Source organism: Talpa occidentalis, unplaced genomic scaffold, assembly GCF_014898055.3.
Source record: "Talpa occidentalis isolate TD23 unplaced genomic scaffold, MPIMG_talOcc4v2.1 talOcc4.5, whole genome shotgun sequence".
Taxonomy (NCBI): domain Eukaryota; kingdom Metazoa; phylum Chordata; class Mammalia; order Eulipotyphla; family Talpidae; genus Talpa; species Talpa occidentalis.
Window position 1 is genome coordinate 98,794,224 of NW_023604861.1, and position 27,767 is coordinate 98,821,990.

The 27,767-nt window shown below is 44.1% G+C and overlaps 1 protein-coding gene across 1 annotated transcript in view; it reads left to right on the forward strand.

The window, feature by feature from the left end:
* The window catches only part of NCAPH (non-SMC condensin I complex subunit H), a 32,853-nt gene extending 5,415 nt beyond the window's left edge, over nucleotides 1-27,438 (forward strand). The window contains exons 2-18 of the mRNA XM_037527870.2: nucleotides 105-324; nucleotides 477-567; nucleotides 2,054-2,146; nucleotides 3,049-3,187; nucleotides 3,655-3,779; nucleotides 10,531-10,720; nucleotides 11,651-11,742; nucleotides 12,541-12,758; nucleotides 16,319-16,467; nucleotides 17,035-17,141; nucleotides 17,485-17,607; nucleotides 20,137-20,247; nucleotides 21,090-21,272; nucleotides 21,934-22,047; nucleotides 24,066-24,148; nucleotides 24,504-24,579; nucleotides 26,976-27,438. Coding sequence (XP_037383767.1) covers nucleotides 105-324; nucleotides 477-567; nucleotides 2,054-2,146; nucleotides 3,049-3,187; nucleotides 3,655-3,779; nucleotides 10,531-10,720; nucleotides 11,651-11,742; nucleotides 12,541-12,758; nucleotides 16,319-16,467; nucleotides 17,035-17,141; nucleotides 17,485-17,607; nucleotides 20,137-20,247; nucleotides 21,090-21,272; nucleotides 21,934-22,047; nucleotides 24,066-24,148; nucleotides 24,504-24,579; nucleotides 26,976-27,035 — 2,174 coding nt within the window. The 3' untranslated portion in view covers nucleotides 27,036-27,438. The remainder of the gene's footprint in view (nucleotides 1-104; nucleotides 325-476; nucleotides 568-2,053; nucleotides 2,147-3,048; nucleotides 3,188-3,654; nucleotides 3,780-10,530; nucleotides 10,721-11,650; nucleotides 11,743-12,540; nucleotides 12,759-16,318; nucleotides 16,468-17,034; nucleotides 17,142-17,484; nucleotides 17,608-20,136; nucleotides 20,248-21,089; nucleotides 21,273-21,933; nucleotides 22,048-24,065; nucleotides 24,149-24,503; nucleotides 24,580-26,975) is intronic.
* Nucleotides 27,439-27,767: the final 329 nt, after the last annotated feature.

Here is a 27,767-nt window from a genome sequence, read left to right on the forward strand (position 1 = left end):
AGGCCCCCAATACTCCTTTAGATACAGGAAATGTTATGTTGCCAGTTTCTTGAGCAAGGGTTCTGTTCCATCTCTGTTAGCTACAATGAATAACTCTTCTTCAGAGACCCGTGGACATCCCCCTGGTGCCTCCTCACCTGCAGAAAGGGTATTCTCGATGGCCCTGCCCAGGAAGGCCCCTCTCAGTACTCCTGGCACGCCGGTTCTTGAAGACTTTCCTCAGAATGATGATGAAAAGGAGCGGCTGCAACGCAGGCGCTCCAGGGTCTTTGACTTGCAGTTCAACACAGACTCACCTCATTTGCTAGCCTCCCCCTCCAGCAGGTGAGTGTTTTCTGAGCTGCCGCCCTGGGGTGGCCTCCTTGATGTGGATTACATGGGTCTCATAGTTCCATAATACCTTGTGGATTCTGGGTCTGAACTTTGAAAAGTTACAGTATTATGGATCTTTGCAGAGTTTTTTGTTTTTAATTTAGGAATGTTGACGTTTCATCTACAACTCCTAAGTTTACAAACACACAGATCACAGAACATTACTCCACCTGTATCAAACTGTCCACTGAAAATGTGAGTATCTGCTGGTTAAATATTAAAGATTTGACAACCTGATTGCAGTGGAAATCTAGCCTTATTGATTCTGTAGAGTGCATGATTGTAATAGTTGTGTGCTTTTATTCTCCAGTAACTCTTGAAGCTACTTTTTTTCAGTATGGTTTCACTGTTTCTTACATACCTTTCTTGCTCCTTCTGACAGATTGTCTGTTCCCTGCAATGAATGCAGAGAGGCAGCACGACATAAGGGTTACTTGTGAGTTTTAGAACTAGAGAGTAAATAGACAGATTAGTAGGGTGGTGAGCTAACTGTTGAATTCTAGATCTGGACTGTGTTGGAATCCTGCCACTTAAAGCTGTGTGACCTTGGCAAGTCCCCTAACCACTCTGCTGCAGGGTCCTCTGTAAAATGAGAATGAGAAGAGTACCTGCCTCATGGTCATTTTTTTTTTTTTTTTTTAAATAGAGGCATGTTTTTATTTATTTATTTTGTTTGTTTGTTTGTTTGTTTTGTTTATACATGCACTGGGTACAGTCAGAAGCGCGGGAGGGTGAGAGAATCCACCAGAGCCAGAGCGGGGAGCAGAGCAGGCAGAAGGACCGAAGTACACCGCTGAGGGGAGCAGCGGGCGGCAGGAGAGGTCTGCGCGCCATGTGGGATCCTCCGCCGGTGGCCGGGGAGCAGCCGGGGATCGAACCGGCGCCGCAGAGGCCGCGGGCAGCTTCGCAACCCAGCGCTCAACCGCTGCGCCACCGGGGAGGCCCCTCATGGTCATTTTGAGGGTGACTGAGTCCCTTTGTGCACAGTGAACACTAAAGAGTTGTGTACTGTCTTTGTACACCTTAAATATGAAAAACTGCACCTGTGGATTTAGTGATGTTGTTATAGAGCAGCCCCCATATTGAACGGGTTCCTGGCTGTGGGTCCTCACCCGCGCGCTTACAAGGGACTTATTAATACTCCACTACAGGCACACACAAAAGGTTAATAAAAGGTTTATTTACAAGGGAAAAGGAAATAAGGAAAATGTACAACTCAGGGAGAAAATAGGGAAATAAAGTCTTTAATGCGTCCTACCCGATCCGCCAACCTGGAAACCCAAAGTCACTCTCAGAGCTGGCCAGTCGCTGCTAGCTGGCGGAGAGCCAAAATGGGGGAACCCCCCCCAAAGCCCACGTGTCTGCCTTTTTATCAACCTGGCTGCTTAACCCCACCCTCAGGTCCCAGCCACCTTCCCTTTGGTGGTGATGGGATTTGGAGTTCCCAGTGTCTTTGGCTTTGGCCTGGGGTGGGGGTGGAGTCCACAAAGCCTGTATGAAATTAGCTTTAGGACATCCCGTTCCGCTAACAATGTCACTAGGTGTTTGTGGAAATTGGTATCTATGGTGAAATGTGGGATGTTCCAATGTAATAAAAACTTGATGTTCTCTTTCGGGGTAGCAGTATTTACATGAACCTAGGCTATAAATAACAAATCTTTGTGCAATTTTCTGTTTTCAGAAAATCACTACCAAGAATGCTTTTGGCTTACACTTGATTGATTTTATGTTAGAGATTCTTAAACAGAAAGACACCGAACCGACCAACTTTAAAGTAAGAAAAATCCACTTTCTTTTGTATCCAAATTGATTATTTCTAACACTTACCATAGTATACTATTTAATTTTACAAATACATGAGGAGAGCCTTTCTTGTTTAAGACATTTTATTAACTACATCACTTTTCTTTCCTAAACTGATGAAATGTAGAAAAGATATTTTTCTGTTGCGTCTTAGGGGAATCTTTGCCATTTCTTTCTTTCTTTTTTTCTTTAAAGATTTATTTATTTATGCATGCAAGAACTGGGACACAGGCCAGAAGTGTGGGGGGTGAGAGGATTCACCAGAGACAGAGTGGGGGACAGAACAGGCAGACTGACTGAAATACACTGCTGAGGGGAGCAGTGGGTGAGTCAGGAGAGGTCTGCTGTACCATGTGGGTAGCTCCCTGGCCAGGGATCAAATTCATGCTGCAGTGGCTGCAGATTGCTTTATAGGCTGCATCTTATATATTTTTTTTTAAGATTTATTTATTTATTTATTTATTTTTATTTATGCAAGCACTGGGTACAGTCAGAAGCGCGGGAGGGTGAGAGAATTCACCAGAGCCAGAGCGGGGAGCAGAGCAGGCAGAAGGACCGAAGTACACTGCTGAGGGGAGCAGCGGGCGGCAGGAGAGGTCTGCGCGCCATGTGGGACCCTCCTCCGGTGGCCGGGGAGCAGCCGGGGATCGAACCGGCGCTGCAGAGGCTGTGGGCAGCTTGGCAACCCAGCGCTCAACTACTGCGCCAACAGGGAGGCCCTATAGGCTGCATCTTAACCCCTTGCGCCACCAGGGAGGCCTGCCATTTGTTTCTTAAGGGAAAGTAAATATTTTCTGAAGCTTGCTGTGTTTTGCCTGTTAAGAAGCCCCTTTTCATGCATGCTCATGAATACAGTTCTGCTTGTGTGGCTAGGTGGCTGCGGGCACTCTGGATGCTAGCACCAAGATCTATGCGGTGCGCGTTGATGCCGTCCACGCTGATGTTTACAGAGTCTTGGGGGGACTGGGCAAAGATGCGCCATCTCCAGAAGAAGGAGAGAGCCATGGTGAAGGTACATGGATTGGGATCTAGATTTAATGGGCTTTTAAAAGCGTGTGGCATATTATTATTTGAGCAACATATTGGGATGAAGCCATAAGAATATTTACTGCTACTAAAAACTTGGATGTTTTCCAAGTTTGTACATTGTACAGTATACATAACAGTCAAATGCTAGAATTGCTTTTCTTCAAAAAAGAGAAGGAGCTTATGGGAGCTTTTGGATTTTATTTAGGCAAGATTGAGTAAATATCATCAAGTAGGGAGGTTCTGATTTAGGGGTTTTCAGAAATTAATTTGTCTTATAAACTAAAAACTTAATCTACTAGTGTGGTTGTTCCATCAACTGCTAGTTAGATTGTTGTGAGAGGGTGGCATGCATTTAAATTGCGATTACTCTTTAGAGTTTTGAGGAGTTTGAATTAGTAAGTTAGTTCTCCAAAAACAATCCTTGCATAAACAGTCTTATTTCTCTTTTAGATAGAAATGCTACTGAAATGGGAACAACCAGAAAGGTTCCAAAGCCTAAGAAGAAGCAGTCATACAAAACCATTGAGCAGAATATAAATAACCTCAATGTCTCTGAAGCAGATCGAAAGTGTGAGGTGAGGAACTGTGTACGCATTGTGGTCTTTGGCTAATTCAGAGCACGAGGGATTGAAATATGGAGGGGCTAAGCCTGCCTTGCTGGTATGTGCTTGTTTTTTTTTTTTAAAGATTTATTTATTTATTTATACATACATACATAACAAGCACTGGGTCCAGTCAGAAGCGCAGGAGGGTGAGAGAATTCACCAGAGCCAGAGCAGGGAGCAGAGCAGGCAGAATGACGAAGTACACTGCTGAGGGGAGCAGTGGGCGGCGGGAGAGGTCTGCGAGCCATGTGGGACCCTCCTCCGGTGGCCGGGGAGCAGCGGGGTATTGAACCGGCGCTGCAGAGGCTGCGGGCAGCTTCGCAACCCAGAGCTCAACCGCTGCGCCACCGGGGAGGCCCGGTATGTGCTTGTTTAGGCCTCAAAGGAGTATTCAGCTGGTATCTGCATTATCATCTTTTAGCTTTACAGTGAGGTTTGAAAGGGTAAATCCCCTTAGTATTTCAGAATGATTGGGTAGGAAAAGATGACAAATTACTGAGAAATCTGATTGATTGAAACATTTAATTTCCTTTCTTGGTACATATGGCAGTGGTGACAAAAACTGACATTTATTATGTGTTTACTGGATGCCCTGAGCCGCCCTAAGATGCCACACAGATGGCGACCTGTGTTAACTTATTTAATCCCCATGTCTTTGTTAATTTCTGAAGAGCTGATTGAGGTGCAAGTCTGTTAGGTAACTTACAAATATGACATACCTAGTTAACAAGCTAGGATTTGAAACTAAGTGGACTGACTGGCTCCAGAGTCCTTGTACTAAATGATCTTATATGATCTAGCAAATTCTAAGGAATTTGTTTAAAGAAATGGTACTGAAGGCCTCGCTTATAAATAGCACAGTTAATTTAAAGCAAATAGGTGTTAACTACAATGCTTTCTTAATTTTACCATGAAAGACAATATTTCTCGGGACTTGTAGGTGAAGGGTCCGACCTCTGAGGAGGGCATGCTGCTTGCTGGTGGGGTCCCTAAGAGGCACACAACGGGGTTGTTTCTATGAGTGTGAGGGAAAAGTGCAAATTGCACTCAGCTGCTGCCAGATATGCCCTGCTATAGCTGGAGTGAAGAAGCACTGCTGGTGACACTCATAAGAATTGGAAGCCTACAGAAAAAAGTAAGGCCCTTCGTCTAGCCCTGCAAACTCCTTTTAGTGCCCCCTATTGGTGGAGTGCAGCGTGGAGCTGCTGGCAAAACTAAATGTAGTCCCAAACCCAGCATCGCAGCAGAGGATGGAAGAGTAGGTTTGGAGCTGAGAGGCAATAAATAGCTCAATAACTGGTGGAGAGACAAATGTTGTAATATCTATTTTCCTAAAGGATCTTTTGAGAGTTGAGGGAGAGAGAGAAAGCAAATATGCAAAATGTTATTCATTGGAGAATCTAAATAAAAGTTCTGCAGAGGCTCATATTACTACTTCACCACTCTTGTAGGTTTAATATGTTGGGAAGGGGGAACAAATGGGAGGAGAGGAGTGAAGACACTGATAGGCAGTTCTTCTGAAGTTTTGATACAAACTAGAGCATCATGATAGGATGACAAGTGGATGGACAAATAAGGTCCACTCTTGTTTTTCAAATGGGAGAATTAATGGCATTTTTACTTGTTGATAGCATCAATCTAGTGAAGAAGGAGTTGATGATGATACAGGAAAGAGAACTAACTAGAGCAGTATCTGTGAGCAGGTAGGATGGGAAAGGAATGCACGGCATAGATGGACTTGACTAAGGAGCGTGTGGCTGATGGGAGATGGGGTTTAGTGTGTGCTCATGGGAGTTCTTGATATTTTTTTCTGGGTGTTCCCTTCATCCCCTCGTCAATTAAATAGGAAGCTAGATTTTCAATTGACAGAGAGTGTTGGAGGTTTGAAGAGAGAAAAGGAGTCACTGAGAGGGTAGGCAGGTGAGTGGATAAGGGAACTATAACTTGCCAGACAACACTTAGGGTCTGCTTGATGGCAGCAGCAGAGGGATGGAAAGTGAGGTCAGTTTGCATGATTTTTGCCTTTCTTCAACATGATTAGATGTGTGAATACATGCAAGGAGAAGGCAGAAAGCTGGATTGTGTTTAGCTGAGTGAGTGAGACACAACTAGAAAGGGGCACTGGAGTTAAAAGCATCTGCAAAGGAGTGGTTGTATGGAATTTTATGGAGTTTTAGCTGGGAAAGGAGACACAGTGTAAGGCCATATAATCTGTAGATTGCAGGGCCTGGTGGAGCCAAAGACTTACTGGTGTTGGAGACAAGAAGGTGTAGGCTGGAAAGGCAGGAGGTGGTTGTCAGGGAGGGCACTTGGACTTGAGCATATGGAAAAGTTGCAGTCATGGTTAATGGTTCAATTCAGAGACAAGACAAGGGAGTGAAAAACTGAGACACTGTGGGGATCATATGAGAGTCCTGGGGTTCTTAAGGTACCACCCAAGGCAGGATCCTCTCACCCAATGAGAGGATTTCAGGAAAGTGGGAGGCCAGAGTATTGGAAGGATCAACATATGGATATTGAAATTTTCAAAAACTGTAACAGTAGTTAAAGACGACTAGTACTAAGCCAATTAAGAAAGGGGTAGTTAGGGCTGTGACCTGGGCATTGGTGATGATTGTGATATAGATAGATGGAGAGTGGTAAAGTTTGTTGTGTTCAAACCTGAGGGTTTTAGGAATTAGAAAGTAGCATAGTCTGGAAGCAGCAGTGAGCTGCAAGGAAATCGTGTAACCCATGTGGTTTGCTGGCTGCGGAAGAGGAGGCAGCGCCACTGGAGAAGTCCACAGGGCAAGCAGCATCCCTGCGTGGACACTGGGCTCCATTAGAACAATGCTGCTCAGTCTTTTACTATTGTCTCCCTCCCCCTGCCCTCTAGAGCCTTTTTAGATGCTTTGTTCCCACCTTTCCTCCTTGAAATTAATTACAAAGGAATGTGATTTTATCAGGTAGGGTTCAAGTTTGGAGAAACCTGTAATTTCTGAGATTTTCTTCACTTTTCCTCTGGAACGCTCACCCTTTGAGAGTGATATTGCCCTCATTGAGAATGACCAGGTCAGAGCAAGTAGGTGGTGAGAACCGTTAGGGAAGAGGTGGCAATACAGGAAATTTTGCTGATGACTGAGTCTAGAGGGCCCTGTGATCACTCAGTGATGGGGCTGAGCCAGGGCAGGCATTTCTACTCTGGACTGCCTCGTGGCTCCAACCTGTGAGGACAGTGTTGGATGATCCTGAGGCAAGCGTGGCACATTGACCTCAGGTGTGCCAGCTTTGGAGCCTTTAAGTTTTTAAAGTTTATATTCCGGTTCTACTGTTTTAGCTATATGGCCTGGGGCTAGGCTCTGAATCTTACTTTGTTAATCTATGAAAGCAGGTAACTCACATGTGGGTTGTATTAGTGAATCAGTTTTTGTCAAGGTGCTTTACACCATCTGTAAGGTTTACAGCAGATTACAGAGCCATGTAATTAATATGTTGTACACATCCAAAGAGGAGTTAAATCCTCTTTCCTTCCCTTGCTTGTCCTACTTCTTGTTTTTTCCCTTCTTGGGTAATCCGAATATTTATTTTACTATCATTCTTAGTTTCCTTCTGGTTCTACAGTGAAATGAATACAGTCAGGAATTGTTAACAACAGTATGGCTAGAAATTCTGTTTTCCAATTTTTTTTCTTGCCAGGTAGATCCATTTCTCTGAGCCTGACGAGGCTGCATTAGCCTCTCCTATTGTTATAAAGACTAGACAGCAAGCAGCGCTGCTCCCTCTGGGCCTGCAATTCTTAGGCTGTGGTGTATTTCTGCCAAGTGAAATCAGCAGAGTCGTGGAGAAACACCAAGTATCCCAGCCCTGGAAAGCTTTTTTTGGCTCTGTAATCTGCTGTAGACTTGTAGCCAAAAGTACAGAAGATGAAAACGGGAGTGATTACACAAACTTAAAATTTAAAGTTTCAACTGTTTATTGAACTTGTCTTCCCTTGAGATGGAGAGGAGATTAGAAAGCAAACGCTGTCTTGGCTGAGTCTAGATCAGTGGCGAGAGCTTGTTTGTGTTTTGGACACATCTGTCTACTCTGTGCAAAATGCTTGCTATTGTAGGGGTGGTTTTCAACCTGGTCATGCTCCAGTTCTTTGTACCGTGATCACATAAATAGACACAATTCAAGGAAGGTCAAGGCACATACTATGGGAGAGAGAGTGGGTGGAGGTGAGGGTTTCTGGAAGAGGTGAGATTTGAAGTGCACCTTGAAGGAAGGGCAGGTATTTGTCAAGTGGACATTGACAAGAAGGCAGAGGCAATCGCCTTAGAAAAACAGACATAAGTAAAGGCCACAGAGCAGCAGGAATCGGGACATTGTACAAGCTTGGCTAGAACTGAGAATTTATTTTTTTTATTTATTTATTTATTTATTTTTTTTTTTATAGAGGCATGCTTTATTTATTTGTTTGCTGGTTTCTTTGTTTGTTTTGTTTATACATGCACTGGGTACAGTCAGAAGCGCGGGAGGGCGAGAGAATTCACCAGAGCCAGAGCGGGGAGCAGATCAGGCAGAAGGACCGAAGTACACTGCTGAGGGGAGCAGCGGGCGGCAGGAGAGGTCTGCGCGCCATGTGGGACCCTCCTCCGGTGGCCGGGGAGCAGCCGGGGATCGAACCGGCGCCGCAGAGGCCGCGCGCAGCTTCGCAACCCAGCGCTCAACCGCTGCGCCACCGGGGAGGCCCTAGAACTGAGAATTTAATTGTAAATTGAAATGACCCTGAACTTTAACATGTGGCCTCTTTACCAAGACCTTCTATTACGGTTATTCTTCCTTGCTCTGGATCCCTGTTTCAAGGGATTCATCTATCCAAACTATGCAGTTAACAGTAATTCATTTTCCCATCAATTTACTCAAAGATGCCAGTAACATCTAATTTACATGGAAGAACCATTTCTCACACTGGCAGATAGAGTTTTAGACAAAAGTAAGGAAATTTATCTTAGTGTTTTCAGCTTTAATGTGGGTGAGTATACAATTTCCGTGTTGACTCTTTGAAATGCTGAGTTTCATTCACTGCCTACTCAAGATCCTTAAGGGGTGTCGACTCCCCTGGGAGACCATTGCTCTGATTGGCACTGGAGGAAAGGGGAAAGTGCCAGCACTGGTGTTTTTAAGATAGCAAGTGGGAGAGACCAACATGAGGTTAATGCAGGTAAGGGTTGTGATGGTGATAATGAAGTTGGAAAGGAAGTGATGTGGTAGAGACACTGGGAGGAAAACTCAACTCACTAGGCCATGTTGCTAACTGGATGAGGGATAAGGAGGTTGGGAGGACATGAAGGGCTATATCTGTTACTTGGGACCAGCAGACAATGAGGTGGCTTGGGGAGGTGAGAGGAGAGTCTCAGTCCAGTGAGTTAGGCTTAGTTCCAAGGGAGTCAAGGAGCCACATGTTATATGCACATTCCTCTCACCATAGTAGCCTGAGGCATCAGGAAGATTTATGATTCCAGTACCCAATTATTTCCTGTCTTAGGACCACCTGTCCATGACTTCTACCCTCTTGCTACATGTGCATGTGCCTTGCCCCGTCCTTGTTCTTATGCTTGGTGCCCTGTTGTGCCTTTGGGCTTGGGGATACCTAGAAATGCCACTCTGCTTTGACCCAGTTTGGGGAACCTTCTTACAACTTCTCTCATGTTTTACCCACACAACTGTACATGTACTTTGTCTGGATTTCTTAATAGTGTTCTCCAAATCTTTGAAAATATTTCTCTGTTTATTATTTATTTTTAAGATTTATTCATCTATGCATACAAGAACCAGGGTATAGGCCAGAGGTGGGGGGGTGAGAGGATTCACCAGAGACAGAGTGGGGAACAGACAGGAGGAATGACTGAAATACACTGCTGAGGGGAGCAGCAGGCAAGTCAGGAGAGGTCTGCTGCGCTACATGGGTAGCTTCCTGGCTGGGGATTGAACTCATGCTGCAGTGGCTACTAACAGCTTCATAAGTTGCTCCTTAACCCCTTGCGCCACCAGGGAGGCCCGAAAATATTTCTGTTTAGAAAAATAATAGGGCCTCCCTGGTGGCGCAAGAGGTTAAGTCTCGGCACTATGAAGCTATCCGCAGCCACTGCAACGCGAGTTCCACCCCCAGCCGGCCAGGGAGGTGACCCACATGGTGTAGCAGACCTTTCCTGCCTCACTCTGTGCTCCCCTCAGCAGTGTATTTCGGTCTGTTTGCCTATTCTGTTCCCCACTCTGTCTCTGGTGAATCCTCTCACCACCCTGCACCTCTGTCCTGTACCCCAGCTCTTGTATACATAAATAAATAAATCTTTACAAAACAAAAGAAAAATAATAGATGTTGGGATCGCATTCCACTGGAGATAGCCATTTGAAAACTGTGACCTTAGAAAGGGAACAGCAGAAAGATATCTGTTCAGGTATATTGTGAACAAACAAATTGGCATGGTATAAGCCTGTGACCATGTGCTGTGTGCTTGATGTGAATGCATTTAATCATCTGGCCACATGCTCCCTTTCTTTTGAACTGGTATCTACTGGGATGGGATTTTACCTAATCATTTAGAAAGCCTCTTCCTCATTGCTGTTCTTGATAATGTGCAGAGAAACTTCATCTAATATATGAAGGTGTGAATGAGCAGGATCCAATGAGTGAAACTTTATGCATTTTTCTGTTTACATATTATCATTCTTCCTTCCTTTTTATTCCTGTACTCAGATTGATCCCATGTTTCAGAAGACTGCAGCCGCATTTGATGAGTGTAGCACTGCAGGAGTATTTCTCTCTACCCTCCATTGCAGTGACTACAGGAGTGAGCTGCTTTTTCCTTCTGATGTCCAGATACTCTCCACTGGAGAATCTCTTGAGTTGCCAGATTTAGGTTGGGTAGAAATGACAGATTTAAAAGGTAAGTACATGCAGTGCCTTTTACCAGAGCATTTCAGTGATTGCAGTGGTTCCGTATTACCATGGGGTGTAAATAAGCCCATCATGTTCTATGTTGCTTATTTAAATTGCCCAAAAGGTGCTTCTGTATCACCAAATTAGGTATCTTTTCAGGAGAAACTAACTTTTCCTACTTTCTGGAGTCTTAAAATAAATGCTAATAGTAGCTAATTCCTCAAGTATCTCCATTAGCTACAGTTCTCACAGCACCTCTTAGAGTCCTAGAGTCCCAGGCTCACCCTGGAGTATCAGAGTTTGGACTCAGGGAAGGGGGCTTTAAAGAGACTTTTGTCAAACCAGAGAGACCTTATTTTTATTTGCCTGGGGCTCCCAAAGAGAAGAGCATGTTGTGAGTTTTTCAGACTCCCCTGTGGTGACCTGAGAATGGACCCTTTCTGTTGCCACTCCTTCGTACTGACTTGGCAAGGGTTTTCAATACCCCTCCCATCTTACCCCTCCACTCCTGCCCCCAGGGAGCCTCCACCTGATGATTTTATGACAGGCCCAGGTGGGCATGAAGGCCAGCCACCAAGTTTATGCTCTCAAACTGGGGTTCTAGTGTTGAGGTGGGTAATCTGTAGCTGGTTTAATTGGGACTAAAATAAGTAACATTGCATTATTGCTTGTCACTTACTACACTTTGAGGGAGGGATTTTGATTTCTTAACTATAGCACAGGGGATGGAGCCCATTTCAGAGTCAGTGGATGTTTCAGGTTTCTGCTCTAGTGTTTTTACTAATTCTTTAGATGCCAGGGTGGAGACTACTTCCAGTGTGGTTGTGTGTCTGAGCGTCTGCCCTCTCCTGGGAGAGCAGCCTGTGAGACCAGTGCCTCTGAGGACTGTGCTCCGCCCACCTCTAAGCCCTCTTCATGTTCTTCCTGTCCTCTCCAGCACCCTTGCAGCAGTGTGTGGAAGATCGCCAGATCTGCCCTTCCCTGGCTGGGTTCCAGTTCACTAAATGGGACAGTGAAACACATAATGAGGTGTGGTCAACTTTTGGACTTCTGAGGGCTTGGGCATTTCTCCAATAGCTCATGGTTTCAGTGCGATGGCCTCAAATTAGTTCTGCCCAGTGGGAACCAAAACTGTGGCATCATTTTTATTTAGCCAGGAGTACAGAAAATATTTCCTTTGGCCCTTCTCTAGGGACCAAAACCTCAGGGGGAGGGGGACTGTGGGAGTGTGACTGTGAACTCCAGCAGGAACATTAGACAGCTAAAGGAATTCTGGGATCAGTTTTCTGTCCCTCTTCTTTGCTTCCCTACGGTAAGGCAGCTCTGCCATTCCTGGGTGTACCTTTTTAACCAAATTTACTCTTGAACATGGATCTCTCAGTGGCCGCTGGTTTTTCAGACTGCTGTCAAGCTCGAGGAATTTCCTGCTCTTCAGGGTTGAGTCCCTTGGCACAGAGTTTTCTGAGAAATTGTCATGTGTAGAGCTTTCCTCTGTTTATTTTTAGCATGGCCCCCTTTAGCCTACTTACTACAGTTTCCAAAATAAATGGTCTCCATGGAAAACTGTTTTCTCTAAACATGTAGTTAATGGACACAGATTCCTGTTTTACAAAGTGTGCCTAGCGACAAAACAGCTTCATCCTGTGCTGCACAATATAAACTTCCTCAGCGCTTTACTATCATGAGAACATTTACTCTGGGGGAAGGAGCGGAAAGAAGGCTGGAAACTGTAATTTTGAGGCAAGAAGGCACATCTAGTAAGACTGTTCCTCCTAACTGGGTGGTTGTAGGAATAGGGGAAATTGATCCTCTCTTTGTCCCCTCCAGTCTGTATCGGCCTTGGTGGACAAGTTTAAGAAGAATGATCAGGTGTTTGACATCAATGCAGAGGTAGAGGAGAATGACTGCGGGGACTTCCCAAATGGGCCCCTGGAGGACGACTTCGATGCCAACGATGATGCCAGCGATGAGCCCAATCACACTGTAGCTGGAGATCAGACAGAGATTGGGAGCTGGGAGCAGTCCCGCCACGTTGAAAGTTACCAGTAAGGCTCTCTGGACCACAGAAGGTGTTCCCTTGGGAGTGTCCCACCAGTTCTTAAGAGTCCCTGCCGGAACAGTCTCATTTCATCTCTGAATTGGCTGGACCGCTGTGCAGTGTTGTCCGCACTGACCGGGCCATTCTGACTCATGGTGGAATGTTGGCTCAGCCAATTATTGAGTATAAAACTGACACTGCAGGAGCTTATAAGGATAGAACTAAATTATATGAGGTGCTGAAAAGAAGTGCCTGAGATATGATAGCTCCTTATTACCACTTGCCTTTCGGTACCATGGAGGACGCTCCCTCTGTGCACTGCCTGTGTCTGACTTTTGGCTAAATCATTCCATATCGTTTATGGGCATAAGGAACTCCCCTGCCTAAAGGGTCAAGCAAAGAGGGAACGGGGCAGTGTTGGGTTGCCAGAAAGTTAAGGCAGTACTGAGCAAAATTGGAGAATGAAAGAAGCAACAAAATTGAGCATATTGGACTGGGTTTGGAGAGGTGGTAGAATTAGCCTGTAGTAATACCGTCTTGATTAATAAACATCATAAAAAGAAAATCATAACTTAATGTACTTAATAGGTTAGTACTGTTTTAATTTTGAATTTATGATTTAGGAGTGGGGTTCCATAACCCTTTAATGTGAGGGCCTCTCAAGGTCTTGCATGGGCCTCTAGGTGATTCCACAAGATTAGAACAGACCCTCTGATAACTCCTGCTTCTGCCACTGCAGTTTGGCCAACCTGGGACTAGGGATAGCTGAGCTGGATTAGTACAGGTGAAACAGCTCAGAAGTTGCCATTGTAATTTCCCACCAAGGCCAAAATCCCTTCAAGAGCATTGCTTGGATGTCCCCGGGATAGTAGATTGCTTTCTGGAACTCACCTTGCCCATGTGGGAAATGTCAGACTGAAAACATCTCTTCAAATCTGAGTAGAAATCGAAGGACTAACCAGTTGGCACCTGAAGACAAATTTTACCATTTAGGCCCTGTGGCGCCCTCCTCTCCTGACTTACACTGTAAACACAGTGATTTTGTCCCCCTTCTCAGGCTGTGTTCTAAGTGAGTAATAGTGACCAGGCTGGTGGGATGAGATCTCATATTTTCAAAGTGTAAGAGGCACTATCGCTTCTCCTAAACGGTAAGATGACATCTGAGGAACTGATGGTAGCAGAGGGCTTTAGTCATTTCCATTTCATTAACAAATGTCTCCATTTCTTTTTCTAGTCCCAAATAGAACAAAATCTTAGAATCCAGAGTCTAGAACCTGAGCTAACTCTAGACTAGAGTTTTTGTCCTTCTTGAAACACTCTACTTAACCCTTGGCATGGTGGTGGCTTTCCCCAGGAGCTCAATAAGTGGACTGAACTAGATCTGACCTCCCCATGGATATCTGAAATATGGGGCACCTGGCATCACCTTTTGGTGTCTTAGCTTTCTCAGCCATAAAACAAAGGACCAGAACTAGATGATAATAGTAGTATCTGGTGTTTATTGAGCTTTTATTCTGGCTTGGTGTCAGACACCATGACAGGTTCATTACTTTATCCTTGCAACAATCCTGTTCATTACTTTATCCTTGCAACAATCCTGAGCCTGTTACATCCATTTTACAGCTAAGGAAGCAGACTCAAATATGTCACACAGTAAGTTATGGGGTGGAGCTAGTAGTCACCTAGCGTCTTGACCAATCCTGGCTGTGTATGATGAGCTATGAATGACATACTCCACCCCAGACCAATCAACTGAGTCTCTAAGACCAGGTGTTGTGTCACTTTCCCCAGAATTTCCATAGATAATTGTACTATGCACCTAGGCTTGAAAACACTGCACTCTGCTGAAAGGTCTTTGAGGGCTTGTCTAGCTCAGGGTAGGTAGGGGCAGTGCCGAATTATAGACTCCAGTTTTGTATAGGATTCCCACGTATTCGTCCCTACATGGCAACACTTCAACATCTGTGCACATCAGACATTAGCAAGGACATGTCTGAGAAAGTATGTCTGAGAGCAGCTTGGGTATACCTCCTCTTCCTGTAGCAGAAGCTATATGTTATCTAGTGGATTTGTCTGGTGTGCAGACGTGCCTTTCTTTGTAAGGTGCTTACTGTGGTTAAAGACCTAACCTTTGGTTCAGGCACAGACCACAGCCTGCTCCGTGTATGCAATGAAGAGTCAGCCTGCACACTGCTCCCAGCCAGCTTTTACCTGCAGGTATTAGTACAGTGTGACTGAACCAGTGCTAAGCTGGAGCGGCCCTGAATTGGGACAGAGTAAAAGAAATAGAGTTCCTGCAGAGGGGATTAGAGAAGTTTTGGAAGAGGCAGGACTTGAAAAGGGAGACTGCAGATTAAATCAGTTGCTGGGGTGGGTGGGGGAGTCGGGATCAGTAGGGCATCTGCCACGTAGCATAGTGTTTGAAATAATTGCTAAATAACTAGCATTCAAACCTTTTGGCCCACAGACACCCCGGGATTGGGAACCAACTCTTTGTAACTTGGCCTATAAGTTCCCAATCAATTACCAGCCCTATTAATAAAACTTCAGCTGAGGAAGATTTATGTGAACTGAGTGGAGATGCTGTTGAAGCTGCCTTCTCTCTCCCTCTGGACTTTACAATGCAGGACATGTGCTACTTAGCATAGACTAGTGTCAGGTTCTGTTACTGCACTAGGTCTTACAGACTAGGAATGTCATTTTTTCAGTGTATTTTAATTTTTAAATTTAAGTTTCAGTTACACAATATACAAATATAATTTCCTTTTTTTTTTTTTTTAAAGATTCTGCAGGTAAAGGCAAAGTCCTCTTTTAAAGTTTTTTTTTTTTTTTTTGCTTATTCCATAGGGATTGATGTGAATGGAATTTATATACATTGCTCAATACAGGCCAAAATCCCCTGGTTGTCTGAAGTTTCCTGTTACATTTCCCTTTAGAGGGCAGTATAACAGCACTTTCAGATGTGTCAGAGGCCTGTAGGAGAAAGCTACCTCACATAGTCTAGTACCTTGGAGAAAGGCTAAACGACCAAACCAAATCTGCCACACTGGACTGACCAGTTAGACATTTCACACGCCACAAAGAATAAAGCTGGATAGCTTCACAGACAGATTATATGGAGGGCCCCCCAGTCATCTGGGGGACATAAATTAGAATGACATATTTTCCAGTTTTGGTAGGAACCATAGCAGTGTACGTTGGAGCCTTCATTTATGGAAGGATGGTGAAGAATGGATGTGTAGTCATCTTGTGTGGCAGAAAGTCTTGTGTGCAAAAATCGTGGAGCTGACCTTCAGCTTTGGCAATTTGCTAGCTGTGTAGTCTTATGTAAAAACTTATTTTCTCTCTACCACTGTTTTCTTAGCTATCAAATGGGCAAACTTATGTTTTTTGAAGTACTTTGAGATATCAGATGTACTTGTATAAATATGATCATACAAAACTAAATGCAAAGTACTAAGTAAAAACTAAGGAATTATTGGACTTAGAAATGTGTCTCAGTTGTGTTGAAGTGGTTAGGTAGAGTCTTCACATATACGTAAAAACATGATTTCACATGTGTTACAGAGAAGAAATGATTCCCCTTGGAGATGGAGATATCAGGACCATGTGCCCCCTTCTATCCATGAAACCTGGAGAATATTCCTACTTTAGTCCCCGTACCATGTCGATGTGGGCTGGCCCTGATCACTGGCGCTTTAGACCCCGACACAAACGTATGTACTTCTTGATGAAACTTTAAAAGAGTGTAGATGACAAGTCACTCAGCAGTTTAGCTAAGGAAGGGAAATTCCAGTCGTTGTCCTGTTGTGTCTCCTGATAAGCTAAAGAAGCATACAGATAAGCTGGCCTCCAGTTGGCCTGGCCTGAGTTAAGGGGTCAGTTAAGTTTGAGGGCTCTGAGTGGAAAGAGTACTTGGAGTCAAGGAAATTGGGCCCATGACTTTGTACTATTTGATAGTATCCATATGACTTCAAACAGTGGCCATTGGTGGGAATGACCATGCTCTCTGGAGGGTCCCACGTGAGTTAGTGCAAGAGGCTGCACTCTGAAGGACTGTGCCCTTCCAGGTTTTGCATTTGGTCTTTGAAAAGAAGGAATTATCATGTATTTTGATAGCATACAAAAAATAAGGATGAAATGTGTGATTTGCTTTTCCTAGTGCTGTTATGATTCTCAAACATGCTGCCTTGTGGCTAAGGCTGCCCTGGATCTTGTGAGAGGCATAAATAACTTTGGCCAGAGAGGTGAAACAATGTTGACATCTGTTTTCATTTCTGCAGAAGTCGCTGCCTCACAATCAGAGAACAGAAAGAAAAGCACAAAGAAAGATTTTGAAATTGACTTTGATGATGATATTGACTTTGATGTATACTTTCGAAAAACAAAGGTTTGTACAGATTTATTGACACATGCTTTCTTCAGTTACTTTTTGTATTCCTTTCTCCCTTTCTGATGAGAGATTTTTAAAATTCATTATAAATTTAACTTTTAGAGTAAATGAATGGCTTTTGTTTTCCATCAGTCCCTAAAGGAATTGAGAAATAGTCCCAGACTAAGTGGAAGAGAGAATTAATTTTAGAATATGAACAGTGACTAGCAGAATCACTCTTTTACACAGAACTGGGAACTCTGATCTTTGCTGCTGTTCAAACCCCAAGCACCTTCCAAAAAAAAAAAAGAGCTTTCTTGTTAAAGATACCTAAAAAACTTCTCTTTTTAAAAATTAATAGGCTGCCACTATTCTGACCAAGTCTACTCTGGAGAACCAGAATTGGCGAGCCACTACTCTTCCCACGGATTTCCACTATGAGACTGATAATCTTGTCCAGCTGCATCTCAAACCAGGCACCAGGGTAAGGCTGTTCCTCAAGGCTGCTGCTGTTGAACCTGTCTGTAGCCTGGGAGCTATCCAGTGGCTGGTAGCATGACTGTCAGTGCGCTTGAGGAGTGTGTGATAGTCATGGAAATTACTGGGAGATGAAAAGAGGAAAGCCGAGCTAAAGCTTACAGAATAGATGGTCACTAAGGACTCAAAAACAACTCACTTGGTTAGAACGCAGGGCACCGGGGCCTGCATGCTGAAATGCTAGGAGAGAAACAATCTTTTGTTGAGGTATTTACAAAAATGATAGGTATTTCTTGATTTTCTCACGTTCCAGTTGAAATTGTGGGTTTATTAGCCAGATGCGTTCTCCAGCCCACATTGCCTCCCTCCTGAGCAAGATGTAAATGTGAGCCCGCCGTGATGCATGGGGTAATGGAAGGTCTGACTGTAGAGCCCTCGGAAAGCTCCCCAGTTCTGGTCTTCCTAGACTCCTTCTAGGACTGTTACGTTCTCTAGACCACCTGCTGCTGCACCTCAATCACTGTTCATTTCCCTGTGACTTTTCTTTGATGCTGGTAGCAAGTGACCGTCCCTGTTGCCAGGGTAACCAGGCAGTGATTGATGCTAAGTTCCATTTTATCTGGACCTTCTACTTATTTGCATTCCTTGTGGTTCTAGTCTCTGGTATCAAGTGTATATAGCCTACGCTTTCCTCTTCCTTGTTTTGCCTATATTGTATTCTGTTTTTATAAACCAACTGAATATTTCTAACAACTAAGTTTTCTAATCAATACGGTTTACTTAATAGAAATACTCTCAAAAATGCAGAAAGAGAAACGAAGTTGCAGCCATAGTAGTAACTATTTGCGATACCAACCTTGCTCTAATCAGAAAATAGAGCCTTGTGGGGTAGAGGGAGCAGAACCAGGAACATGATCAGACACTTCATCAAGACTTGCATGGCCTCCATGTCCTTTCTGTGGTCACGAGTCACCCTTCCGTCCCTTAAGCCCTTATTTTGATCATTTGGAGAATGTAACCTAAGTAGTGATTTGCATGTTCAGGTGGTAGAACAAAATAATTTGTTCATTACACTCCAGGGATTGTTGTTTCTTTGCTCTTTGTTGTAATTATTTATTTATTTTTAAAAGATTTATTTATTTATTTATACAAGCACTGGGTACAGTCAGATGCGCGGGAGGGTGAGAGAATTCACCGGAGCCAGAGTGGGGAGCAGAGCAGGCAGAAGGACCGAAGTACACTGCTGAGGGGAGCAGTGGGCGGCAGGAGGGGTCTGTGTGCCATGTCGGACCTTCCTCCGGTGGCCGGGGAGCAACCGGGGATCGAACCAGCGCTGCAGAGGCTGCGGGCGGCTTCGCAACCCAGCGCTCAACCGCTGCGCCACCGGGGAGGCCCTGTTGTAATTATTTCTTACAGAGGAAGGAACTTGTGACTATCCTCAGGAACATATTTCCCTGTGACCCATAAGGCAGTCAGGCAACAGGGTTCATTGGGAAAATGACTATCCAACATCGGAAATTAAAAACTGGAGCGCTGCACACTATTTGTGTAGGGACTATAGAGAGCACCAACCCGTCCAGTTGAATGTCAGTATTTCTAGTATGAATTAATTAGTTATTACACAAGAGGGGCACATCCACTCCGGAAATATTTCTTGTAGACTATGGACAATTTTGCATGTGCCTGACGGAGAGTATCCTGAATGAATAGGGACTTGAAAATTGTGGCATATCAGAAACAGTGGAAGAAAGTGGGTGTGTCTTAATTCAATAAGTATCAGTTGTTTAATATTACTTCTGGATTTGCATTACAAAAAAATTGTGAGTTCTTTTTGACCACTTTTGGAGTTCATAGTTGTACTGAAATATTTAGTATGCTTTTGTAAACTGTACACACCGTCAACCCCATGTCTTTCACCCCAAAGACACATACCTCAGGTAAAAATCACTGGTGTGTGGGACGACAAATAGCCAAATGACTGTGGTTACAGGCAGTCCCTAAAGAGGAGGCAGCCTTGTTCTGTGAGATGCTGGAAGGCAGAGAAAGGACTCTGGCTGTCATGACAGGAAGAAGAGATATTTCTTCCTGTGGCTGTATAGATGAGAGTGATAGCCTCAGCAGTGGGACAGGCTGCCTAGAAATTAAAGTAGTGGGTGAGTTTTATCTCAGAATGTTCTTGCAGCAACAAATTGACTTTTCTTCAGATCATTATAGGTAGTTTTGGTTTTGGTGAAGCAACCCTTTTTCAAATAATAATGTGTGCAGACCTAATTGTTAATCAGCCTCTCTGGTTTCTTTGGAATGGATGGAGACCGCTGCCCTGTGCTTGCTCTAGGACAGAGTTGCGCAGTTGAAAATTGGTTAGATGAGATGACTTCGCAGGGCCCTTATAACTCTAAAGTTCTATAATTCTAGAACTATAATATATAGTTTATAGACTCCTAAATTCTATAATAAGAACTTAGATGACTTCTCCAACTTAGTGACTAATTTTCTAGAAATTGCTTTCCTGCACTTGTTCTTTCCTTCATTCTAGTTACGTGGGATGTCCCAAGGCCAGGGGGCAAGCACTGAGCATTATGAAGAAATTGAAGACTATGATTACAACAACCCTAACGATACCTCTAACTTTTGCCCTGGACTGCAGGTAAGTGGAGAGAAGAGCTTTGTCTTCCCTTCTAAGAAGAGAGTTTCTTTCTTGCTTCCCATCTCCCCCTTGCCTATATGGCTGAAACCTGTAGGAAATTCTGAATCAGGTGGGGTTTTGTGGATGCTCACTTGCCCTAGACATTAGGGAACTGAGCAGAGTTGAGGAAACAGCCAAAACTTTGGCCCGCCTTACCTCAAGCAAGAAGCAAAGGGATGCATTCTAATAAACCAGTCATTGTGTGGATGGAGTCTTTAGGCTGTGCAAAGCACTTATCTTAGCATCTTAGCTATTTTGGCATTTCAAAGGAAAAGGAATACTGTTCTTGCTCTTGGAGCTCATATTTTGGTTGGGGAAACAAAACACTTAGGCATGTGAAGATGGCATGATCATATGGAGGGGAACAGTCTCTGGGGTGGCCCTTCGGGTGCCATGTTTGTATTTCTGATTTTGGTCCTCACTGTGAATTTGTATAAGTCATTTCCCACATTTAGATCTTGGTTTATACTAATTTTAATATCCCTTCTGTGAGTAATTAGTAATAATGAGGTGGCAAACACAAGTAATAGAAGAAGGAAAAGCCAAAAGAGATACTGTAGCAGCTATGATTATGAATTCCTTTTACCTCTCACTGCAGAAGTCTTCGTTAACAGATCCTCCTCCCCCAATAGTTATAATAGGAAGATAACTAGAGACACCTACAAGTCCCTCCTAGATTTGACCCATGTAATGAACTCTCAGGTGCTTTGCTCTTGGTGTGAAAATAAGCAGTCTGTTTCAATGGTATTCTTAAACCTCTCAGACAGCTTCTGCCAAACTTGAAAAGCTATTTCCTTGCTCAGGCTGCTGACAGTGATTATGAAGAATCGGATGACTTATTCGTGGGACCAGTTGGGAACTTTGACCTTACATCTAATTCTTGCCATCCATCTAAGACAACACAAGAGGATGATGATACACCAGGAGTCCAGGGATTAGACATCACCACTTACGGGGAGTCAAATCTGGTAACTGAACCTCAAAAGGTAGGGATGAAGCCAAGAATTATATTTTATATAGTTTGCCTGAGATCAAATTGATTTACCTCCATATGACCGTCAAGTTGGTCTGAATGCTTGTGTTTTTTTTTTTTTTTTTCATTTTGATTTTAATCCATTGGTCTCCAAATGGCTGATTCTCAAATAGGTATATAGGTGTATAGGAAATGAGCTGACGTGAATTAGGTTTGTATGGAACTAACCATCTCTCCAAAGGAACTAGTCATAAACCATATGACTGGGGCATATCAGTTACACTAGTCAAGTACGTGATGAGGGCCGCAGGCAGAGAATGCGGGTTTGATGCCGATTGGATGACGCTGGCATTTTCGCCCTCAAAAATCTGCCCAGATTAACTTCCAGTTAAATTGTTATGCCTTAAACATCTGTTTATTCCATATCAGGTAACAGACCTGGTGCTTTCATACATACTTGAAGCACTTACCTCTTTTACACTGGAAGTCCAGGTTAGCCTTAATGTAGATTGCTCTAGGAATTAGATTGAAATGAGGGACTCTATTATCGTGTATCCAAAGAAAGTTCTATAATGCCTTGGTTTTAACTTGATTCTGGCTTTTGATTTTCCAGTGAGTTGAGAGCAAATGTTCTTTCTTCTGCTTAGTTTTATTTTGTCATGTACCTATTACAGGTAAATAAAATTGAAATTCATTATGCTAAGACTGCCAAAAAGATGGACATGAAGAAGTTGAAGCAGAACATGTGGAGTTTGCTGACAGAATTTTCCAAGCAAACAGACACAGAGGTAATGTGTTCCACTTACAGTGAGAAGAAAGTGGCTGATGTCTACAGCTCCATAGTCATCTGCACTAATGCAGAACACATTCATTCAGAAATAAAAGGAAGAGTGTTGTCACATCTCTGAAAGAGAAATGATTCAAGTGTATGAACAGACCAGTCACACAAGAGGTGACATACAAAAGGTGATACAGACAGTAACTCTAGTGCATGGGACATTATTCAGCCTTTCTGATAACGAAAAAATACAAAGAATGCTTTTTATGCTGCTTTAAAATAACAATTTTTAACTATCAGACAATGTTTTCCTGTATGGAGTTGAAGAAAAATTGGAGTACTTATTCACTGCTGATGCAATTTAAGTTGATAATTTTCCTTCAGAAAGCAAGTTCTAACATCTCAGGTACCATAAAATGTTTAAGAATTTTGATTTAATAATTCTGATTTGGGAAATGTATTCTAAGTCAGAAATAGTAAAAAAGAAATTATGCTGTCACATTGTCTCTTTCTTCATCAGAGCAAGGTAAGACCTTGTTTCACTCGTGCCAAGTAAATGGAGCTCTTAGCTAAATAGAATCCTTCCATCTCGTTCGTCTTCTGAACCTCTTAGGTTCAGGGAGTGTTCTGAACTCTCCAAGCTCACCCCATTATCTCACCTGCTCACTGAGAAGGGAAAATTCATGATTTGATTGAGAACTCTAGGCTGTGTTGTTTTGGATATCAGATAAAGCTTCAGTCCATTCATAAGACTTTATCAACTAAAACAGAATGGGATACAAATGTAAGGAAAATGTGCATTTAAAAGTAGGAAGAGGTTTCTGATTGTCTTAGAATTTAAATGGCTTTTTTTTTTTAATTTTCTAAGTTTTTTTTTTTTTTAAGATTTATTTATTTATACAAGCACTGGGTACAGTCAGAAGCGCGGGAGGGTGAGAGGATTCGCCAGAGCGGGGAGCAGAGCAGGCAGAAGGACCGAAGTACACTGCTGAGGGGAGCAGCGGGCGACAGGAGAGGTCTGCGCGCCATGTGGGACCCTCCTCCGGTGGCCGGGGAGCAGCTGGGGATTGAACCGGCGCTGCAGAGGCTGCGGGCAGCTTTGCAACCCAGCGCTCAACCGCTGCGCCACTGGGGAGGACCAAATTTATTTTATTTATTTATTTTTTTAAGATTTATTTATTTATTTATTTATTTATTTATTTATTTATTTATTTATTTATTTATTTATACAAGCACTGGGTACAGTCAGAAGCATGGGAGGGTGAGAAAATTCACCAGAGCCAGAGCGGGGAGCAGAGCAGGCAGAAGGACCGAAGTACACTGCTGAGGGGAGCAGTGGGCGGCAGGAGAGGTCTGCACGCCATGTGGGACCCTCCTCCGGAGGTCGGGGAGCAGCTGGGGATCGAATCGGCGCTGCAGAGGCTACCGGCAGCCTCACAACCCAGCGCTCAACCGCTGCGCCACCGGGGAGACCCGGGAGGCCCAAATTTAAATGGCTTTTAATGATAGCCTGTCCTCTAGGGATTCTGGTTAATTAAAAGTATCCTTTTTTTTTCTTCTAAACTTATAAAACAAAAATATTCAAACATAAAATTAAAGAGGAAAAAGAATAGTATAATGAGTGCCCATTTTACCAGTGTTTTGGCTGTACTGTCACCCAGTCCTGTCCTTCTCCCCACTCCCTATAAGTGCATTTTGAGTCTCATAATTGTTTAGCAACGAGGCAGTCCCTATTAGTGTCTGTATTTTAAGTGGAAAGTGTGTTACTTAGAGTTATGGAGTCTGTGCTGCCTGTGATGATACCAGCATTGATACCTGTGATTACTGTAACTCAGTAAATGTCCGTGTCATCACCCAAGGCCAAGGCACTGGGTCCCCTTATTGATCCTTACCCCCCAAATATTGTAAATTGTTTGATTTCATTCGGATGTAGATGTTTCTTTTTGGAGATATAATTTTGTAAGTTTATGTTGCTCTCTCAAAATTGAACTGGCCTTAAATGTCTGCTCTGCAAATGTCTTCTGTTAGGCAAATCACCGAAAAGAAGGGGCCCCAGAAGAGGTGGCTGATGAGAAGATGTTCAGCGGGCTCACGAAGGACCTGCGGAAGAGGTGCGTGCCCGTCAGCGCCTGCTCATGTTCCCCCGGAGCCCAGTGGAGCATGCTGTGGCCCCAGCCCTTAGTGGGACAGATCACTGCACAGATAATTGCAGTTTTTTGTTTCTTTTTGGCATCGATAAATGAGTTACTATAGACCAACTTTAAAAAGGCATTGTTCTGCTCCAGTACCTGAAATGGAACACGAGATACTTTATCTCCAGATGAGAAGCCAGCTTATAAGATGCATCTGAAATATTTCTCAGTTTCTTATTAGGTTGTTCACTGGATATGTATACTCATACTTGAAAGAGCATTTTTCCCTAGAAGCACAGTATCCCAGCTAAGTGCTTGCCTCTTTGTTTCACAGCCTGCCTCCCCTCATGGCTGAAAACCTTTCTATTCCTCTGGCCTTCGCCTGTCTCCTACACTTAGCCAATGAAAAGGTAGGTAAAGCTGGTAAGCAAAGGAGTGTTCTCTGTGTCAGCCTCTCTGAACATTTTGTTAGACCTGTCATGGGAAACCTCTTAAATATAGTGACAATGCACTGCCCTCAGCCCAGAGGATTAAGCAGGCCTTGAGAAGCAACTTAGTAAAAGGCTGTCAGTTGTAATTAGCAATGAAAATAATGCGGGCCCAAATGGGAAGATTTTAGATGTTGAAATTGTGATGGCAGTTCCCAACTTGAGAAAGTCATTTTGATATCCTTGGATGTCAGTGCTCTAAAGGGCAAATTCTGCTACTGCCGAAGTCACGACATGTGGCTACAGCAGAGAAAAGAGATAAGGATGAAAGGGAGGAAGGTGTGGGGGGAGAGAATAGCTAGTAAAATATGGAGGCAGTGGCCACCAAGAGCAGTGAAGAGAGCCTTGGGAGTAGAGAGATGTATCACAGGAGGGAGACAGTGGAGTTGCCTATGGTGAAGGTATGCCAGGCTCCTTGTACTGTGCCCATCAGCAGAGCCAAGGGAGTGTGGGGCAGTTATTGAAAGAGCCATTGGAGACCCACCTTCTCAGGAGCCTATTGGTGCTACCTGGGAGGCACCCCGGGGCAGCCAGCCACAAGCCTGTATGTTTGCACTGCCAGGGACCTGATGTCCTTTAGTGTCTCCAGGCAGCTGGTCCCTGCTGCAGACTTTGGCACTTGAAGTTGAGGACTGTGCCTAGGCTTTAGTTTAGACCTCGAGCTTCCATATGCCTCAGGCTGCCTAGCTGCCACTGTACACCACCATTTAGAGTTACACCTCCTCCAGGGCAGGTGTGCTGCCCCAGAGGGGAGAGGTGGGTGTGAGAGTGATAACTGATACTTCCTGAACACTGAAGTATGGCTTGAGAGATAAGATAAGATTGATTAGAGATAAGATTAGATAAGATTGGAATGAAATGGTAGAAAAAATGGGTGCTGGTAGAAGTGCCCAGTGTTTCCTACATGTTATTTCCTGACCTCTGGCCTCATAATGCAGCCAGCAGCAGAGGCGACTGGCTTCGTGTCCCAGGCTTGGCTTGGCTTTGAATGGCCGTCAGGCTCAAAGGAGAAGAGGCTCCCTGACAGAATGGCCTGGGTACATAGTTGCCGGCCTGTCCAGTGGGCCTGCTGCTGGGAGCAGGGACCACCTTTTCTCTTGCCAGTTTCTAGGCTCGTGACCTCAGTGAAGAGGAAACTGTCCATCTGGCTGAAGCTGGTTTTGATTTTGGGTGGGGAACAGATATAGACGAACCACTGAGCCCAGGCAAGTGCTGCGTGTTTCCGACTGTGGTGCCACAGGCGTCTTTAGCCACGAGTCTGGGAGGTCACACCTGAGGCCCGAACAGAATATCCAGCTTTGCTCCCAAGACTGAGTGTCTTTGTGTCAGAGCCATTGTGAATGGTTTCCGGCCCAAGAACACTGAACTTCCGTGGCTGCTGGCTGGAAGGCAGACTGGAGAGAAGATGTGTCCTTTTTAGGAGTCAAGAGGCGAGGCTGGGGCATGCAGCCACTGCCCGTGTTTGTGGAAGAGAAAATAATTGATAAAAGGACATGTACAAGCATCCTGACAAAATATCTACAATTTTGGCTCTGAAGAGGATACCTCACTGGGGGCAAGGGAGGGGGGCATCATGAAAGCCACCCATTTGACACGTGGAAATCTCACTGTTGAGCTGTTATGGGGAATCTTTATGGGCGTAGGTACTGTGGGTTCTTCCGCTGGGTGTGTTCTCCTAAAGGGTAGGGTACACCCAACAATCAGTCTCTTGAATCCAAAGTTAAACTATTACTACTGATCTCACTCAGTTGCCCAAGTGGCAGTGCAACCCCAGAGTCAATGGATGGGGTTGGTAAACACACCCACTTCCAGGGCCAGGTGAGGGGAAGGGCAGAAAGGCTTCTGACTATTGTTAGTCTTGAGAGAGCAATTGCCTGAGATTGGTGGAGAATTCATGGGGCAGCAGTGCTAGGTGTGGGAGGAGTTGAGAGGTAGGGGAAAGTTCTGGGTAGAGATGGGAGGGAGAGGGCCTTGGCGGAAGGAATTAATAAGTGTGTGTTGCAGCTCCTGGTGGCCTCTCCATCCCCTTGCTCAGCTCCTTCCAGGGCAAATAGCTTTCCTGTTGGACCCTCTGCAGAGGATGATTGCTGCAGGAATCAGAGCCAGAGATGGCTACCTTTGGCATTTTGGCCTTGTGATTGGCATCCTTTGTCCTTATGATTTGGAACCAGCTTTATCATACAAATTATGTTTGCTGTGACATAACTTTACTTACCATCATGGTTTAGCCTTTATTTGTAATCACTACCTTGTTACCTGCATTAGGATTTGTTTTATGACCCTCATATTCTCAAGTTCACGTGTTTAATCTTTTTCAGAATCTCAAGCTGGAAGGAACTGAGGATCTTTCTGATGTCCTTGTGAGGCAAGGGGATTAAATTCCCTGAGGTGGGCAGCTGGGATCTCATCACTTCATTGGTGACCAACATGTTTCCACCCTGGGTGCTTTGATGCAGTCCCTCACAGCTGGGAAGCAGCACCATGAAATGCTGTTCTTGATTCAAGTGTTTGGCCTGTGGTGACCATCTAGAAATGGAGGTCAGGGAGAGGGGCTGTTCTTGATATGAAAACCAATAGCCTTTCTTTGTGTTCATGTATAGTTTGGCCTCCTAAGTTGATCTGTGTTATTTTCCATATTTGACTCTTGTAGAAAACCATTTCCTAGTAGACATTTTGTCCTTAAGCAGCTACCAAATCTATGTACATACGTATATGTGCGTTTATAAATGTATATATAATGCTTAAAAATAAAATCATTCTGAATAATCTGCTGGCAAAATATTTGAGTACCCTCTATATAAGTATTAATCTGGTCCTTACCTTCAAAGGGGATGCAGTCTTATTAGCTAGACATGATACCCACCTGTCAGTGTAAGGTAGGAAATGCTTTAGTGCTAAGGTGATTTGCTTTTAGCAGAATGGAGGAGAGAGAAATCACTGACTAGAGAATCAGCTTTTGAGACTGGGTCCATTGGGCCTATGAATTCTGCTGGAGGATGATGGTAGTAAAAATTGCTAACATTTAAGTGGCTGAGTACTTCTGTGGATTACTTCATTTAGCCTTCTCCGCATCTCTGTGCAGCATTCGGTGGCCATGCCCATTTTGTAGA